At 41.7% G+C, this 17,500-nt stretch overlaps 1 protein-coding gene across 1 annotated transcript in view; it reads left to right on the top strand.

Moving 5' to 3' along the window:
- LOC135105256 (uncharacterized) overlaps positions 1 to 17,500 on the top strand; it is an 83,258-nt gene that overhangs the window by 39,948 nt on the left and 25,810 nt on the right. Inside the window, exons 3-6 of the mRNA XM_064013482.1 lie at positions 4,352 to 4,516; positions 5,118 to 5,429; positions 9,347 to 9,596; positions 17,400 to 17,447. Coding sequence (XP_063869552.1) covers positions 4,352 to 4,516; positions 5,118 to 5,429; positions 9,347 to 9,596; positions 17,400 to 17,447 — 775 coding nt within the window. The remainder of the gene's footprint in view (positions 1 to 4,351; positions 4,517 to 5,117; positions 5,430 to 9,346; positions 9,597 to 17,399; positions 17,448 to 17,500) is intronic.

The following is a 17,500-nucleotide window of genomic DNA, read 5'->3' as shown; positions in this document are numbered from 1 at the left end:
CCTACAAGTCCCCTACCCCGCTGCTTTCTGCGAGGGTAACTTTCTCCTCGACTGGTGGGCTTTTGAAGAGTTTTGCTTGACCGGGAACGTGATCCGGGGTGTGAGCGTCGGCTGGACATCACACTGTGAAAAACTGTCACAAGAAACTCAGATCCCTCATGCCTCATCCTCTCGTTTGTCTCTTACTTTCTGCTTTCAAAAACGTTGCACTGTCGCTCCACTTCGCCAGGACGCACTGCCACCAATAGTAAGCACCAACATTGCATTCTCGCCTCTGGTGGTAATGTTCATCCTCCTCCTCCTCCTCTGTTTGTCTCTCTACATTCATCTACACTCCTTTATTCAAAGCCTTCTCAATCTCTTCCTCTTTCCTTCCCTCTTACGGTTCTATGCAATCTTGTTCTAGTAGCGCTCAAGCATCAACTAATCATGTTTCCCCCTCATATTCTCTGCGTTCTCCGCTTGTTGTGATCATGGTAGTGGTAATCGTCATGGCAGTCCTCCTCCTCCTCCTCCTCCTCCTCCTCCTCCTCCTCCTCCTCCTCCTACCCCCATCCCCTCTTGCTCCTCCCCGCCCCGCAGCTCCGATAACCGTGACAAATGTGGACCCGCGCGGCTGTTTAGGAAGTGAACCGGATGTGCGCAGATGGAGTCGTTGGTCGTGGTGGTCAGCGGGTGGTCGTGTTCCCGGGTCGTCCAGGAGAGGGGAGAGTCGTGTCTACTAACGTGTCTGTTCTGTCCTCCTCCTCCTCCTCCTCCTCCTCCTCCTCCTCCTCCTCTCTATCTTCTATCTTGCCTTCTTTTCTTCTCTTTTGATGTGTGTTCAGTAGTCTTCCTGTTTTTTTTCTTGTTTCTCTTTCTTCTTTTCTCCTTCATCCTCCTCCTCTCTTCTCTTCCTCCTCCTTCACCCCTTCCTTTTTTTCATATTCCTCTTTGTCCAGCTGTCCTCTCTTCTCTTTCCTCTTTATTCTTTTCTTTTGCGTCTCTTGTCTTTTCCAACGCTCTCTCTCTCTCTCTCTCTCTCTCTCTCTCTCTCTCTCTCTCTCTCTCTCTCTCTCTCTCTCTCTCTCTCTCTCTCTCACCTTTCTTCCTTCCTTTCTTTTCTATCTTGCTTGGGATCCTCCTCCTCCTCCTCCTCCTCCTCCTCTTTGAAGAACTAAACCTATTTAGTTTAACAAAGCGCAGGATAAGAGGAGACCTAATTGAAGTGTTCAAAATTTTCAAAGGATATAGTAACATTGATGCACATAATTATTTTACCATTGATCATTCTAACCTAACAAGAAATAATGGATTCAAGATTATACCCAAACGTTTTAAATCCCACGAGGCCAAACATTTCTTCTTTAATCGTATAGTAAATATATGGAATAAACTTCCTGCCGAAATTGTAAACAGCAATACTATTGAATCATTCAAAAATAAAATAGACAAATATTTAAAAGCAAATCCCCAACAAGCTCTCTTCTTGTCCGAATAATTACTAAATTCACTATTTAAACTCTTATTCAACAGTTTTAATATAACTTGTATTAACTTTCAGATAGGCGTATAGAGTTCACCGTAGGGTGAATAGTAGAACTTCCTTTCATCCTTTCCTATGAAAATTTCCATGTCAGTTTTTTCCATACTGCATGGTACTTTTCCCAACTATTTCCATGCCAGCGCAAGCTGGAGGGAGTGGTGGGTGGGGAGGAGCCTTCTGCTATGCTGTCCTGTCTCTCTTCACTGTAGCTAGTTAGAAGTAGTTACCAAACAGCCTTGCAAGGACCAAAAGGTTTGTTGCTGTTTGGCTTTCCTTTGTATATTCCTTTGTATATTCCTCCTCCTCCTCCTCCTCCTCCTCCTCCTTCTCCTCCTTACCGAACAGTCTTGCAAGGACCAAAAGATCTGATGCTGTTTGGCTTTCCTTTGTATTCTCCTCCTTCTCCTCCTCCTCTTCCTCCTCCTCTTCCTCCTTCCCTTCCTTCTCCTCCTTCTCATCTTCCTTCTCCTGCTCCTCCTTCTCCTCCTCCTCCTCCTCCTCCTCCTCCTCCTCCTCCTCCTCCTCCTCCTCCTCCTCCTCCTCCTCCTCCTCCTCGCCCCTCTATTGTACTGTCCCATTTCTTTACCAAGCAGTTAGTTTCGAATAACTTCCCAAACAGCCACGCAAGGTTATCATATGTAAACTCTCTGCTCCTCCTCTTCCTCCTCCTCCTCCTCCTCCTCCTCCTCTTCCTCCTCCTCCTCCTTCACTCCACTAGATAATGTGAGTTGAAATTTGTAGCTCCTTAAGACGTCGTTCTCTCTCTCTCTCTCTCTCTCTCTCTCTCTCTCTCTCTCTCTCTCTCTCTCTCTCTCTCTCTCTCTCTCTCTCTCTCTCTCTCTCTCTCTCTCTCTCTCAGCAATAATGGTCTGAACACCCTCAGCTTGAGAACGGGAGACTCGAGAACCCTTCACTGCGACACAAAAAGTCAGTGTGAGCAGTTTGTTCAGCCAGTGATCTTTTTATGGGCCAGTCTTGTATTTTTTTTTTTTTTCCGGGTCGCACATGCTGCCCTGCTGGCGAATTTCTGAGTGGTGGAAGAGGAGGAGTTGGACGAGGAAGAACGGTGGGAAGAGGAGGTGGTGGAAGAGAAAGTGGAAGAAAAGGAGGACTAGGAGTGATCTTGAGTTTAAGTCTTTGAAGTGTTCCGTGAATAATTTTTGTGGGTATGTTTTTTTTTTTTTTCTCAAGTCCTGGTGACCTTGATAATTTTTGGCTGATGTGCTGGAGGAAGTAGAGGAAGGGTGAGGGTTATGCTTCTTTAAAATAAATGAACAAATAAATACAGTAATACTCGTAATAGATATAATAGTTAAGAAACCTAAGGATTATTGGGAAAGCACATATCTTTCGTTTCCATTTTGTAAAGATAACTCTAGTATGGAGATAATTTATGTATGTATAATGTTGACAGAAATCTGACGTAAATGCAAGCAAGTCTATATTACTTATGATATATCGTTTCTGACTCTGTTTGGGGACTGGCACCTCAGTGAGTTTTTTTTTTTTTTTTCTTAGATCTTGTTGCCCTTGGTCGATGTAGCTTTTCGCATTCTTCTGTTTATTGCTAACCTTGCATCACTTTTTTTTTTTTTCTGTATCGCCATTCTCTCCCTTTAATCTTTCTTACTCACCTTCCTCTTTCCTTTCTTCTTCCCTCCATCGGAATCTATATTTCCCACATTCTTGTACTAGCCTTCAGCCTTTCCTTCTTTTTTACATTATCACAGTTTTCCATTTATTCCGATTTTTCTTTCTTGTCTTCCTTCCTTCCTTCCTTCATTCCTTTCTTCCTTCCTCTCTTCTTCCCTTTCCTCCTTCCCCCCTTCCATCGCGAACTTCTCGTATCTCCGTTGTCTTCTCACTCCTTTTGTCCTCCGTGTTTAACTTTTCTCCTTTTTCAAAACCATTGTCACAGTCTTCCCTTTCACCTGAATGGCTTCTTCTTCGACCAACTTTCCTTCCTTTTCATCATACTGCTCCCTTAAAAAAGAAAGAAAAAAATGTAGTAAAAACTTTTAAAGAGAAATATTTAAGAAAAATCTCAATACGTACATTCAGTTCTGTAAATGTGCAAAGTCAGGAGTTACTGCAGAAAACTTGCTCGAATCCGTACATGTTGCAGTCGTGATTTCACTTCCATTTATATGTATTGCCCACACGACGCAGCTGGTCAGATTCCTTCCTTCCTGTAAAAGTATTGAGCCGTTTCCTAGGCCGAGAGTATACGGTGAAGAATTCGTTGGTGATATACCTTTGGGACTGTTCATGTATCTATTACAATGTATCCGTATGTTCATTTACAAAGCTTTATGTGGTAGTTCCTTTCATACTGTGCACATATCTGGTATCATATCCTTGTGTCGATTCATAATTTTCATGTACAAAGCCTCCGTGAAATGCAGATATTAGATTTGTCAATAATCAATAGGTTCAATATGGAGTTTAAATGAAAGTACGTAAAGATCATCTTGTTTAGCAGTTATTTTTCTTCATCCTACGACCTGGTGCTATTTCCTTTTCCTGCGGGCTGATACCAAACATGTGGAGTAGAAGCTGTCGTAATTGTGGTGACAAGTTAAATTAGTTTGAGTAGGGCTATGTCAAGTAGGCTTTACCCATCATAGATTCTGAGGGGAGAGAGTTGAGAGTCTGTTGCGGCGGTGGTTAGTTGTCCCGAGGGTAAGAACTTTGCATTGTTTACTTAGTTAATGAACGGGTCGTCTGTTTACGACTTCTGCTGCAACTTGGCACACCTCTTTCCGCTGTAAGTCAAGCCACCTTTCCTTGTCATACTTCTTTAACCATTCCTTCCTGTCCCTGCAGCCTGGGCGTGGGTGGCGTGCGTGCTGGTCGGCGTCACCTGGGCACCAGCACAGGGCGAGATAACTGACTACCTCGTTAAGTGGTGCCACTGTGACCTGGACGAGTGCCTCAAGCAGGTCCTCACCGCACTGCAAAAGAATACCACGCTGCCTTCTTGCTCGCCCAGTGAGTGTTGCTGCTTCCCTTCTTGGTCTCTCCATTCTTCCCCGTCGCGTCTTCCTCCTTCCTTGGTTCAGGTCTTGGGGCTTGGTGGAAGTAACTTCGTCTTTGTCAACTATAGAGTGGTCTTTAACTTTATGGTCTGCGCCTTTCCACATCAGCTCCCATCGTCCCATCCCTCTACTCCCCTCTCCATCCCTCCTTCTCTAAGCCCCATCACTCTGCTCATCCTTGCCACTAAATACCACCACCTATTTGTACGGACATGTAAATATTTCCCATCTTCCTTTACTTGTATTTTGAGCCAAACCAGCTCTTTCACTGATAGCAGCGGCGAGTGGTGTGAGTTCCTTCGCTCCCTTCCTGGCTTGCTCTTTTTCTCCGACTAGTGTGTGTGTGTGTGTGTGTGTGTGTGTGTGTGTGTGTGTAGGTAGGTAGCAATTTATATACACGTATGCATATATACATGAAGAGATGCATTGACTTCGGGAATATTCCATTACTTTGCAGTGTACGTGAGTAAAATCAAATCCTACACTTGATCAAGGACTGGATGGCTGTGAGGGAAGTAATCTGACCGACGCATGACAGTGTACATATATTGCAGAGGAACCAGCGGTGGTCACGAAGCCCGGTACCGAGGAGGGAGACTCTGAAGGGACAAATTCTGAAGGTAACCAAGCTTCTTCCACGGACACTACCACCACACTGAACACGACCACCACCACATCCTGGACAGAAACAACGTACTCCACCCTCACGTCTGGCGGTGGAGAAGGAAACACTACCCCCACTATTTCCACCACAGAAACGACCCTCCTTAGTGGAACAAATACCCCTACCACCGACACATCCACTCTCTCCACCGCCTCGACCACCACTGACGGCTCCACCACCCCTGCATCAACAGTCACAGGAGGTAAGACAGTATTATCAGCGCCGCCACAGTGACACATGGCAGAGAAATTAATTACGGAATCTTGGCGGTGGGAACTGCGACCGTGTTTCTGCCGCGGGAGTGAGATATTGTCACTTAGAAAATAATGTCGCGGTCCCTGAAGCCTGATGGACTGTCCCGCGGGAACCTAATGCGAGTTTGAAGATAAATCGCCTCTTTTCTTTCCTTCCCCGCCGTACATACACTAATCGTACTCCGGCGTGTTCCGTCCTCCGCGCAAAACGTCCCTACGTGATGAAGAGCCACTTCCTACATTCCTACAGTGAAAATATATCACGTTTTTCTTTCCTTCCGTCCCTTGTGTCCCCGACGATGCTGATAAGGAAGATTGTCGCAGTATTTTTCTTCTGCTTACCAACCTGAGATAATAATCGATAATCGGGGTATGGTTTAGGATACAAGCATATCAACTTTTATTTTTTTCCTCAGTATGCGAATATATGTGATCCCAGGTTGGTCGTGTTTTCCTTCTCGTAAGAATAGTGGGTTCTGAGCATCCACGTGAAGTGATAATCGATAATCAGTTTGTGGTTTAAGATACAAGCATATTAAACCCCCTGCTTCTTCCTCTATATACGAGTGCATAATATGAGCCCATGTTGGCCGCTTTTCCTTCCTGCTAATATAAAGGTCTTAAGCGTTGCATTATTAATATCGAGTTTTTTGTCACCATGGAAGTCCTACCTCTTTAAAGAATGACATGTTTAAATCACCGCATTACCGAACCTTGGCTTTTATCGCCTTGAAATTGTCATCTCCAGCAAAAATAGGAGGTCCTGAGCATAATTTATAAAGTGTACGTGACTGTCACCTTCAAAAGCCAACTTCGTGTAAGACTAACAAGTTTTGATCATTACATTATTATTTCTGAGCTTCTATAGACTTGAAAATCCTGTCCCCGTTCTTGTTTGTGGATGTGCTGGATGAGAGAGAGAGAGAGAGAGAGAGAGAGAGAGAGAGAGAGAGAGAGAGAGAGAGAGAGAGAGAGAGCGTGCGTGGGTGCGTGCGTGAGAGCGTGCGAGAGAGCGAGCGAGCGAGTGAGTGAGTTTTATTCGCCCAGTGGTAAACTGATGAAAGATAAAACATCAGAGAGCAAGGGACCTGAGTATGAAATGAACGGTAAGAGGACTTAATACTAAACAAAGTCATTATAGAGAGGATTCGTTCTTGGCGGAGCAACGGAGGTTTTAACGCTGCGCCGCTGACGGTCTGGTGCAAGGCTGGGTGGTTCCTTGGTGTTGCCGGAAGGTGATATAACTGTAAGGCATTGCTGTGGCCGGTAATACTGTCTTACTCAGCTTAACTTGCCTGCCTGCGTCCGTCCATGCACTCGTTGTCCGTGTTCGTTCATGTATCGTCCTTGTGTTGTTTAGTGTTCGTCTTTGTAAATATGTGTATGTTTCTGTCCCTTCGTGTTGTGGCAATGTACAGTGTTGTTATTGTATGTACAGGGAGTCCTCGTTATGTCCTTGTTTAACTGTCAATGTAGTCTTCCTTCATGTCCTTGTCTAGTCTAGTTGTGTTGTCAATGGTGTGACGTTCTTGTTCTATGTTCGTGTCTGTTTTTTGTTCTTTGATTGTATTTGTCCGTTTTTGTCCGTCTTTAATAATGTGTCGTCTTTGAATTTTTTGTCCGTGCGTTCTTCTGTATGTTTGTCCTTGTATATATGTGTGTGTGTTTGTGTGTGTGTGTGTGTGTGTGTGTGTGTGTGTGTGTGTGTGTGTGTGTGTGTGTGTGTGTGTGTGTGGTGTTATGTTGTGTTGTGTTATGTGTTTTGTATTCCATGTCTGCTCCCCTGCTTACATGCCTGCCTGCCTGGTGCCTGTTTACCTGCCTGTCTGTCTGTCTGTCTGTGTGTACACGTGCCAGTCATCACATCCACACATCACATTCCATTCCATCACCGGGAGTGCTGCTCATGACATTTCCCGCCACGTGTATATCCAGTATGTTTGTGGACCAGTGATTGCGTGTTTGCTTCCAGTTTAGAAGTTTCTCGCTATTACTTTCATCAGTCACGCATCTCCATCAGTAACATTCATCTTCCTTATCTGCTTGTATGATATTTTTTACTTTTTTTTTTTTTTTGTAGATTCATGCAGATTACTGTTACTGAATATCTTATCTCTATTTAATCTCCCGTCTATGTGGTTGTCTTTCTCCCTTTTTTTTTCGTATTGCTATTCTGCTCCTCAAACTGCTGCAGAATATCTTAACTATTTAGTTTTCTGTCTACCATGTATATTTCTTTATGCATTTGTTGTTATTCTGTTCTTCTAACTACTGCAGAATATCGTAGCTATCTCCATCTAGCTGTCCTGTTGTCTTTTGCCATTCTTTATTGTTCATCTGTCTTTTTTTTTGTTTAGTTTTCTGTCTGTTCTGCTGTCTTTACCCGTTTTTTGTTATTATTCTGTTCCTCTGTTGTCCTGTATCTGTAATAATATTTTAATTACTTACTGCACGATATCACGTATGCTGCTTTCTGCTCTCAGAGTCTGGTTTGGTTTGGTTGATACTGGGGCTCGAATCTTCCTGGTTTACGTAGGCTATATGGTTTTGTTTGAATTTTTTTTCCCTTCTGTTGTACATTTATCAGTTTATTTGTTATTAGTATACACCAATATTTTTCTTTTGCCAACAGGTCATGTTTTGTCCCTTTGTTTGCCTGCATGCTCGCCGTTATTTTTTTCCTTTATTATTTAAATTTGCTGGTATGTTTAAATGTACATTCTTCATCGTACTATTCATCTTCATAACTCAGCCTTTTAGGTAGCAGTTCGTCACGTCAAAACTACGAACAAATAGAAGAAAAATCGGAATAATCCGGTACATGAATGATTTTTGTCAGTGATGAGTTAGTGGATTCATACTTGCTCTCGTGGGGAGGGATATTCGTTATGCAGTAGGACAGGGATAGTTGAATGTCACTGAAAAAGAGGGTATGGTTTATGTCGAGTAGGTGGATGAAGAAACTGAGGCTTTGAATAACACAATGCTATCTCTGTACCATTCAGAAATTGTAGAAAGATCATAGATTAGATGCTCAGTGATGCTGCCTTGAACTATTCCATTTTTCCTTAGTTGATCATAAGGCAAGTGTCAAGAAATGCAGGATAGAGTGGACAGGATAAAGGCCAGAATTCTCGAATGTTTCGGCGTCTCAACTTGATTACTTTTAACAGGTTGCCGTGGAAGTTACTGAGGTTTCTAAGAGATGCTTTGATGATTTCAGAGGTAGTTTAACAAGGGTTCTGCATTATCAGTAGGGAAAAACACCAATGAGAATCCGAATGATTATCTCTGTCGCTTTTGAAAAGAATCCTATATCATTAATGAGGAAAATATCCATGAGAACCCTGCTAATCATCCCTTTGGCTTGTGAAAACAATAGTGATGAAAGAACAAAGCGTTTAACAATAGGGCCTCGTCTTAAGGAGTGATCGGAACTGTGGTGAAGCAGGAAGACACAGTTGATTGTATTTCCTTTAACGAAAGAAGTCCTCCTCCACTTGACTGAGGGAGAGGCGGAGGGAAGGAATGAGGGAGACGCTGAGAGAGGGATTTAGCGAGTGAGGGAAAGAGAGAAGGATGGAGGGCAGGAGGGAGATAGGGAGGGACGGTATACATTAGCACAAGATACCGCGAAAAGCCTCGACACTGACGGATTATTCTCGTCTTCTTCTTACCCTCACTTTTCTGCGTCTGGTGCCCTCCTTCCCTGCTCCTCGCCCTCCCGCACCACCTGCTTCTTTCTCACATCTTTCTTCATGGTTTCGTTCACTGCTCTCTTGAATTGCTCAGCACGCAAACCTTACACAGAACTGGATTGCTTTTCCCTTCGCTTCTCGCCTTAACAACGCTATTACTGCTGCAGACACCGCCACAACCACCGCAGGAACGGATGCAACTATCGCTACTACACAAGCCGCTACTCAGGACCCTGACTCAACTAAGAGGACAGCCAGGGGTAAAGAGGTTGCCACCACCACGGTGCCTGGCACCACTATACAGGCTGCCATCACCACAGAGGTCCCCTCCATCACGCTGCCCTCCACCACCATAGAGGCCGCCGCCACCACCTTGGAGGTCACCACTACTCCCCTTCCTAACACGAATGTCAGGAGGTGAGAACTGTTTGTCTCTTCACACAAGTTCAGACTAACGAGAACCTGCAAAGTATTCAAATAAGCATAAAAATCTCAGTGCACATGCCGATACAGTTTAGAATGATCAAAAGTAAGAGATCAGTAGGGAAGAGCTGATATTAACTTTTTAAGAAGCTGTGCTCTCATCTGTATCATTAGAAGCACGAGAATTCAAAGGAGCTAGTAATTTACTGAATAAGGAGTAAATTCTTAACCCTCTCATTGCTAAACATATTTCTTATTGATTTTTTCACATAATCATCTATAATATTTAGACACTAATTGTCGTACTACAGTCTCTTATGTAGGTTTCTAACCTCGAAAAGACAAAAATAATCATCTATTTTTCCTTCTTTAAGCCTCTTTGCGAACAATTTTCACAATGAATGTTTGCAAAAAAGCGACCATAGTAGTGAAAGGATTGATTAATACGCATACCTAAATTGCCCACACCTTACTACTTGCATCCTTTTCTTACCATACATTTTGGCCACTGTAAGAACCCGTCCCATACGCTCACTCGTCCTCGTGATTGGCCTTTAGGAGGGCAAGGTTCCAGCGTCAACTTCAACATTTTACCTGCCGTGGCCTCTTAGCAGAATAATATAATGATTTTGTGTAAGTTTGGATTATAGTTTTGAAAGCTAATACTCACAGCCGAATGGATTGTTTAGTATTTAGTAAAGTTTTCGCATTTCTTGTAGTTTCAACTTCCTAGGATTGCCAAAATAAGATTTAAGATGTCATCAGTAAAAGGATGAAAGCTTTGTGTTTTTTTTTATTTCGAGGCTTTGAAGGTTTTTAAGAGTTTCTCATAGTGTTAGGCGAGTAGCGGAGTCTTAGGCCAGTGACAGGGTAAAGGAGTGCCAGGTGGAAGAAAAGTTACTGAATGCCTTCGCTAGTGTTTAATACAATTAATGGAACTAAGGAACTATGACAATAAAAAAAAATAAAAAAGTGAAGGGGAAATGCTGCATACATCAAAATAACTGTCTGGGTGCCTGAGTGGAATTAATTAAACTATGAAAAAATGAGCTGTATATTTCAGTGTAACAGGTTGAGGGGTATTCAGGGATGGTATGGTCGAAACTCTTTTTGAATTACGCCTGAAAGTTCTGAACGAGTGACCGTAGTAAATACTGACTTGATAAAAACTCAACGCCGAAAGTCTCTTTTTCCAGGAGTTAAAGTGCCGCTGGTGTGACGTGAATTCAATACCGAAAGTATCAAGTGGTTGATAACATATAACGTGGTTGATCTTCAAGTATCAGCCAAAAATGAGTGTGAATGCAAGAATCAGTAGCTTTAACTTTCTGATCTAACACATACTCGTATTTTATGGGCGACCGGTTCTCTGTTTAATAAATGAGTCTGCATACCGAACTCCTTAAAGTTAATTCACCAATCTAACACAGTCTAACATAAATTTTCTGTTTAATAGGTTAGTCTGAATGCAGGAATCAATAGCCGTGATTCTTCTATAACGCACATTGAATGAATGTCCAGTGTTCTGCTCAATAAATGAGTCTGGATACAGCAATCAGTAGAACCATTTTACCAGAAAAACAGAATTTGTATGAACGACCGGTTTTCTGTTCAGTAAATGAGGCTCGATATAAGAATCAGGTACATTAATTTACTAGTTTAACACAAGTTGTATGGACGATCAGCCACCTCGTGCATGAATTACGAAATTGCTTTCATGGGATTAATTTGATTATGATTCAGTTTAGTTTTATTTTAATGGTTTTAAATTTGCACTGCATAAAGTTAAGAGACAAGAATTTAGAGTGGGAAACAAAAGATGGAAAGAAGAGGAGGAAAAAAAGAAAGAGGAAGAGGAGCAGGAGGAGAAGGACGACAACGACGAGGAGACGGAGGAGGAGGGGGCGGAGAATATTAATAAAAAAGTTTCCTTCAGTATAACGGAGAACAATGAGAGTGAATATAATGAATAATGACATATAAAGTGGAAGTCTATCTTGCTTTTTCACTCCAGAGGAACGAACGAAAAGTTTGAGTTGGTCTTCAAATAGAGAGTTCCCTCTCATTTAAAAAGTCGAGTAGGTACATGAGTACAAACAAGACTTAAATAGTTTTCTTCTTGTTCATAAATAAGAAGAAAAAAAAAATACAAAACTTGACTAACTCGCATCATCAGACACTCTACCAGAATCTTGATGGCGTAGAAAATTAACGAATGAAATGTAGCACACGCGGGAACTGAAAAAGAAAGGTGACGAGAGAGAAAGAGAAAGAGATAAATTCACACGGAAAGAATACGCGAACTCGTTACCTTCGTGTAAATTAAATGATGAAACTCCTCGTGTTTCCCGGAGCAGCGAAATGCGATTATTCTGCGTTAAAAATACTCAAAAAAAATATTCTGATGGCTGTGTAATAGAAGGTGAAGGCAGAACAGAGTGAGAACTACATATATATAGCGATACGTATACTTTTACTGGGACGGCCGGGAATAGATGGTCAGGTGAGAGAGAGAAATGGGAAAAGTTTGGAAAGGACGTTTTTGTTCTGCGGTAGAATCATCGATTGGTAATAATAATGTTGGTGATAGTAATGATAAATATAGTGGTACGTTAATGGAACAGACCCAGTAATTATATTTATAGTCAATATTGTGTTACTAAATAAAATTACTCACGTTTATGAGTAAGGATAGTAAGTGGAAACAGGTAGATATGTTTTATACGGGCAGTACCAAGTGTAGGCCTGATGGCTTCTTGCGGCTTCCCTATTATTTTCTTTTTATGTTATTAAGAGGACAGTGATAATGATGATGACAGTGGTGATGATGATGATAATGATAATGATGATGATAGAGAAGGAGAAAGAGGTGGAGGAAGAGGAGGAGGAGGAGGAGGAGGATGAGGAGGAGGAAGAGGAGGATATAATGCTTGAGTATTACAAATATTAATGTAGTATATTTGGTTATACCTCCCCCAAAAATAATCAACAAATTAATAACTCACTTCTAAGATAAAACACACACACACACACACACACACACACACACACACACACACACACACACACACACACACACACACACACACACACACACACACACACACACACACACACACACACACACCGAAATCCCAAAATTAAACCCTTCAAAACTCATTCTAAACTGAGTAGGTCCATTTAATTCAACTCCCAGAGAGAGAGAGAGAGAGAGAGAGAGAGAGAGAGAGAGAGAGAGAGACCCACGTCATCATTATTATACCTTCCCCTCATCTCAGTGGGTGAAGCAGCTCACTTGACGGTAATCATATAAGTATTCATCACTTCTCGACCACCACGTTATTTCTCGGCAAAAAAAAAAAAAAAGGACGACCTCTTAAATGGACTGCTGACGAGGGCACTCCAGAGAAGAGGCCACGAATGAAGAGGCTCACACTCACTGCAGCGAGAGTTAGGGAAGCAGGGCAGAGAAGAGCCAGGGAGTGGATGGAAGGAAGAGGTGAACGTGGAGAAGTTAGTGGATAGTGGTGTATTTATCCGGTGGAGGAAGTGTGGAAGGGAATAGGGATGGAAGATTTGAGGGAGAAGTTAGAAGGGATATTATTGGTTGTTGGATGGGAAGGAAGGCTGGAGGGCGAAGATTGTAGATTGTGGAGGAGGTATTAGAGGTAGAAGGAGAATGTAAGAGGAAGTGAAAGAAAAAAAAAAAAAGGGGGGTTGTTTGCAGGAATCTGAAAGAGAAAGATTTGAGTACAGAACAGGGATTAGAGGTGGAAAGAGGGTGTAGGAGGGAGTGAAAGGGAAAATACTGGTTGTTGGGCGGAAGGTTGAAGGGAAGAAGAGTAGAATGTGGAAGGGAGGAGTAGGGTGGAAGGAGAGGAAGTTGAAAAGCAAAAGAGTGGTTGTTTGGTGAGAGTTGAAGCAGGAAAAGTAGAGTTCGGAGTTTGAATTGGGATAGGTTATTGAGGAAGTTTAAAATTGAAATAATAATAGTGGAACAGGTATTGGAACTAGAAAGAGGAATTCGGATGGAAATTTCAAGAGGAAACAGAGATGGGAAAACGGACAGACACACAAACAGACAGGTAGAGACTGGTTCCTAAAGAGACTGACTTGAGAAGGAAATTAAATAGAATAAAATATGAAAGCGAAGAGATCCACGAAGAAAACTAAGTAGGAAAGGGGAATGAAATGAGGTGTGTTGGGGAAGGCGTTGAAAGGAAGTATAGGAAGAGTGACTGGAATGTACACAAGATGGATTGGGAGTTTTGAGAGGAGAGTGATGATTGAGTTAAGGTGAAGTAGCTAGGGAAGAGAAGAGAGCAGCGAAAGAGGTAATTGGAGAGAGCGTGGCAATGGACGAGAGACGTAATACTGACGTTGAGAGATGAAAAAAAGAGAGAAAGGAAAATCAATAAGTAGAGGAAAGGAAGTGTAGGAGGGATGGAAGGGAAATGGGTTGTGGAGGATGGTGGAATGAGAGAGAGAGAGAGAGAGAGAGAGAGAGAGAGAGAGAGAGAGAGAGAGAGAGAGAGAGAGAGAGAGAGAACTGATTAGAGAATGATTTGGAATTAGAGAGCGATTTAAGTGGAAATAAAAGTTGTTTTTAGGAGAAAAGTCGCCTGAAGCTTGAAATAGTTCGGGAACTTTTATTGGGATCAAATGAATTGTGCGGAAGAATCAAATGTAAATGTCCCAGAAGTAATCAAACGTGACGGTGACTCTTCCAATAAAGTAATTCGCCTCTCCGTCAAATAAAGATAGAGGCAATAAATTTACCTTTCGCCGCACTAATGATTTGCTGGGCTCATGAGGATGATGGGAGATACTAAACTAATTGAGAATTATTATTTTGTATATAGTAGAAGTAAGAGTGATTTAATCCTTCTATATTTACGTAATGAAGAGCGACAATTGCCTTATTTTCTAGTCTTTTTAATTTTGCCTAGCCAATTTCCTTTAATCACTGCAAAATATAACGTATTATAACAAATAATTAAGACAGATTAACTCCTTCACGACCAATTTGCGAATCATTACTGAATAACAAGCCACTCCAAGACATTTATTTCTCCTACATCCAACCTAAACACTATTTACCGGGTTGCCACTCAAGTGACGTTGGCGACCACGGCTTTCCACCTTCTGTCACCTGCCAGTCTTCCCAGGTCCACAGCTCTCCGTCCACCTCCCACTCGTTCCAGCAGTGTGTCCATAAACTTAACTCTCTGTCTTCTTGCTCTCACTCACTTCACTCTCCCTAATAAGCAGTTCCTTTCGATGCCCTCCGCTCTCAGTATATGATCAACCAAGTTTAACTGTCTTTTCTTTGTATCTTTTAATAGGAATCTTTCTGTTCCTACTCTTCTTAGTACCTCTTCATTTCACTAAACACTATACTGGCTAGAAATCGAGAAAACTACTGTTTGAATCCTTTTTTTTTTTTCTTCTTCGTTGTACATGCTTATAAGGATTCTGTATGGAGATTTTAGTGCTGTGACTCTTTGCTTATCGCAGTGGAAGTATTAATGGGAACTGTCCTCGAATATGTGTCTATTTAGGGCCACGGTGTAATTTTTTCGCCGCAAAACCAGCGTGGTCCATTAGCGAGTTGATTTAATTTTGCTCTTCCGCCTTTCATCGTTTCATCACCTTCATTAACGTGCACGCTTCCCCCTGTATGTATGTATGTATGTCTGTCTCTGTCTGTGTCTTTTCCTCCGTTTGTTGATCTGTCTCTGTGCCTTTCCCGTTCGATTGTTTATCTGCCTCTCTCTCTCTCTCTCTCTCTCTCTCTCTCTCTCTCTTTCTCTCTCTCTCTCTCTCTCTCTCTCTCTCTCTATAAAATGCTAATATATCCCAGAGATGCTTGCTTCGTAAATAAATAAATAAATAAATAAATAAATAAATAAATAATATATATATATATATATATATATATATATATATATATATATATATATATATATATATATATATATATATATATATATATATATATATATATATATATATATATATATATATATATATATATATATATATATATATATATAGTATATTCAATAATATAATAAAATGCTGTGGCGCTTAATTTGTGAGATCATCTTTGGAGTTTACACTAAATACTCGTGACCCAATATTCACCCAGTCTCGGAAGCATCTGTGTATGTGTGTGTGAGTTTGTGTGTGTGTGTACAGAGTGAACATTTCCCACACACTCCTACATACTTCAAGCTTAATATTATAATCACCGTAGGTTAACTTCCTTAATTAACTAATTTGCTTCATCTTACGACATCATTATCTAATTAAGTATCAATTACCTGATTAACAATGACTTTTAGTGAAGTAATTACGCTTCGAGATGACGAGGAGATGAGTATACTGAAATTGGGAAGAACAATGACCCCTTCGTATTAATTTTCTGAAGTGATTTTCCATCAGAAAGTCAAGTCCGGACATCCTGTTGCGTGTGTCGGAAAGAACTTTATATTTGTTCCCAAGCCAGAGAGTGAGTGAGGCAGTGATTCTCAAAAAACCATTTCGCGATTCAAATGACCATCACGAGTGTGTTTCTGTGAGTTGCTGGATGATCTCAAAAATTACTGATGGATTCTTAACATATGTATCATATCAAAATAGCTGGTAATCAAAGTTGTATTGTATATACTACACGTATTAAGGATCTCCGGATCAGGCCAGGATTGCAATGAGGATTCTAAGTAAAGAATTAAATGTAAGGGAAGGAAAGACACCATTACCAACGGGACCCATATGTGTGTAATTACCTGTCAAGTTTGTTTTCATATCTGGCATAAAGTATATGATTACATTTGGATCTTTTCTTTAGGCATACATGAACATTTTGATACAACTAATACAAACGCTTTGATTTTGTCGCTGGCTTTACATGTGCGACTGTGTTGTGGTGTGAGAAGTGCTTGCCATCATTGTAATAACTAATAACCAACTCAGCACAGCATTATAGATTGTTACACCGTGACAACTGCAGCGGTTGGTTAAGAGATTTAGGAGCATGTATCTGACTTTTCCGTCATCTGACCAACATCTTTATTCTAAGAACGACCATCTGAATATTTTATTATTAAGGAAATATATATATTCTCGTTATAAACACCTTTCCTAATTAAGCCTCACTTCACATTACAAGATTACCTTACAGATTCATCACATAAAAGAAAATTTTACCTTTAAGTCATTTTAGATATCGACCGGTATTTGATTGAAGACAACGCGCTCCACCACCACTACCAGCACCACCACCGTCATCATCTCGCCTCGTAGAACATGACCCTTCGATGAAACATTCCCACTTCCAGGAAACACAGGCGATGGGGGTAACTGAAATAAACTGGGCGCTGCACATCACAGGAGGAGGAGAAGGAGGACGAGGGAGGAAGGAGGGAAGGAAGGGGAGGTGCCTGGCGTTGACTCGTGGTAGCTTCCGAGAGAGGGACTTGACGTTACTTCCACGTAAAGCCTTAAACACTCTGGTTTAAGCTTCATATTCAGACCATCGAGGTAATTAATCAGCAGAGGAGGAGGAGAGCCGATAAAGCCGTTAGTTAATTAACCGCAATCTTTTGATGTTTCCTCCCCTCACGCGGCAGCATCCAATCTTGAGTCCCTTGGAGCATCCTTGTCCCAATCACCTGGGCTTCTCCCCTGTGGCGGCGGCGGGGATTGCCACGGGGATCACTAAAGGGGGTGCTGGGGTGAACGACCCGTGGGAATACGCAGGGATATATCTCTTTTTTTCTGTCTTCTCCACAGGAAGAGAAGTGTGGGGGATGATCTCAACGACAGCGATGAGGAACAGCTGTGAGTGTTTATATGTACTCTCTCTCTCTCTCTCTCTCTCTCTCTCTCTCTCT

This window comes from Scylla paramamosain, chromosome 1 (assembly GCF_035594125.1).
Source record: "Scylla paramamosain isolate STU-SP2022 chromosome 1, ASM3559412v1, whole genome shotgun sequence".
NCBI lineage: Eukaryota > Metazoa > Arthropoda > Malacostraca > Decapoda > Portunidae > Scylla > Scylla paramamosain.
The sequence above is the reverse complement of the archived record's forward strand: the minus strand, read 5'-3'. Positions and strand labels throughout refer to the sequence as shown.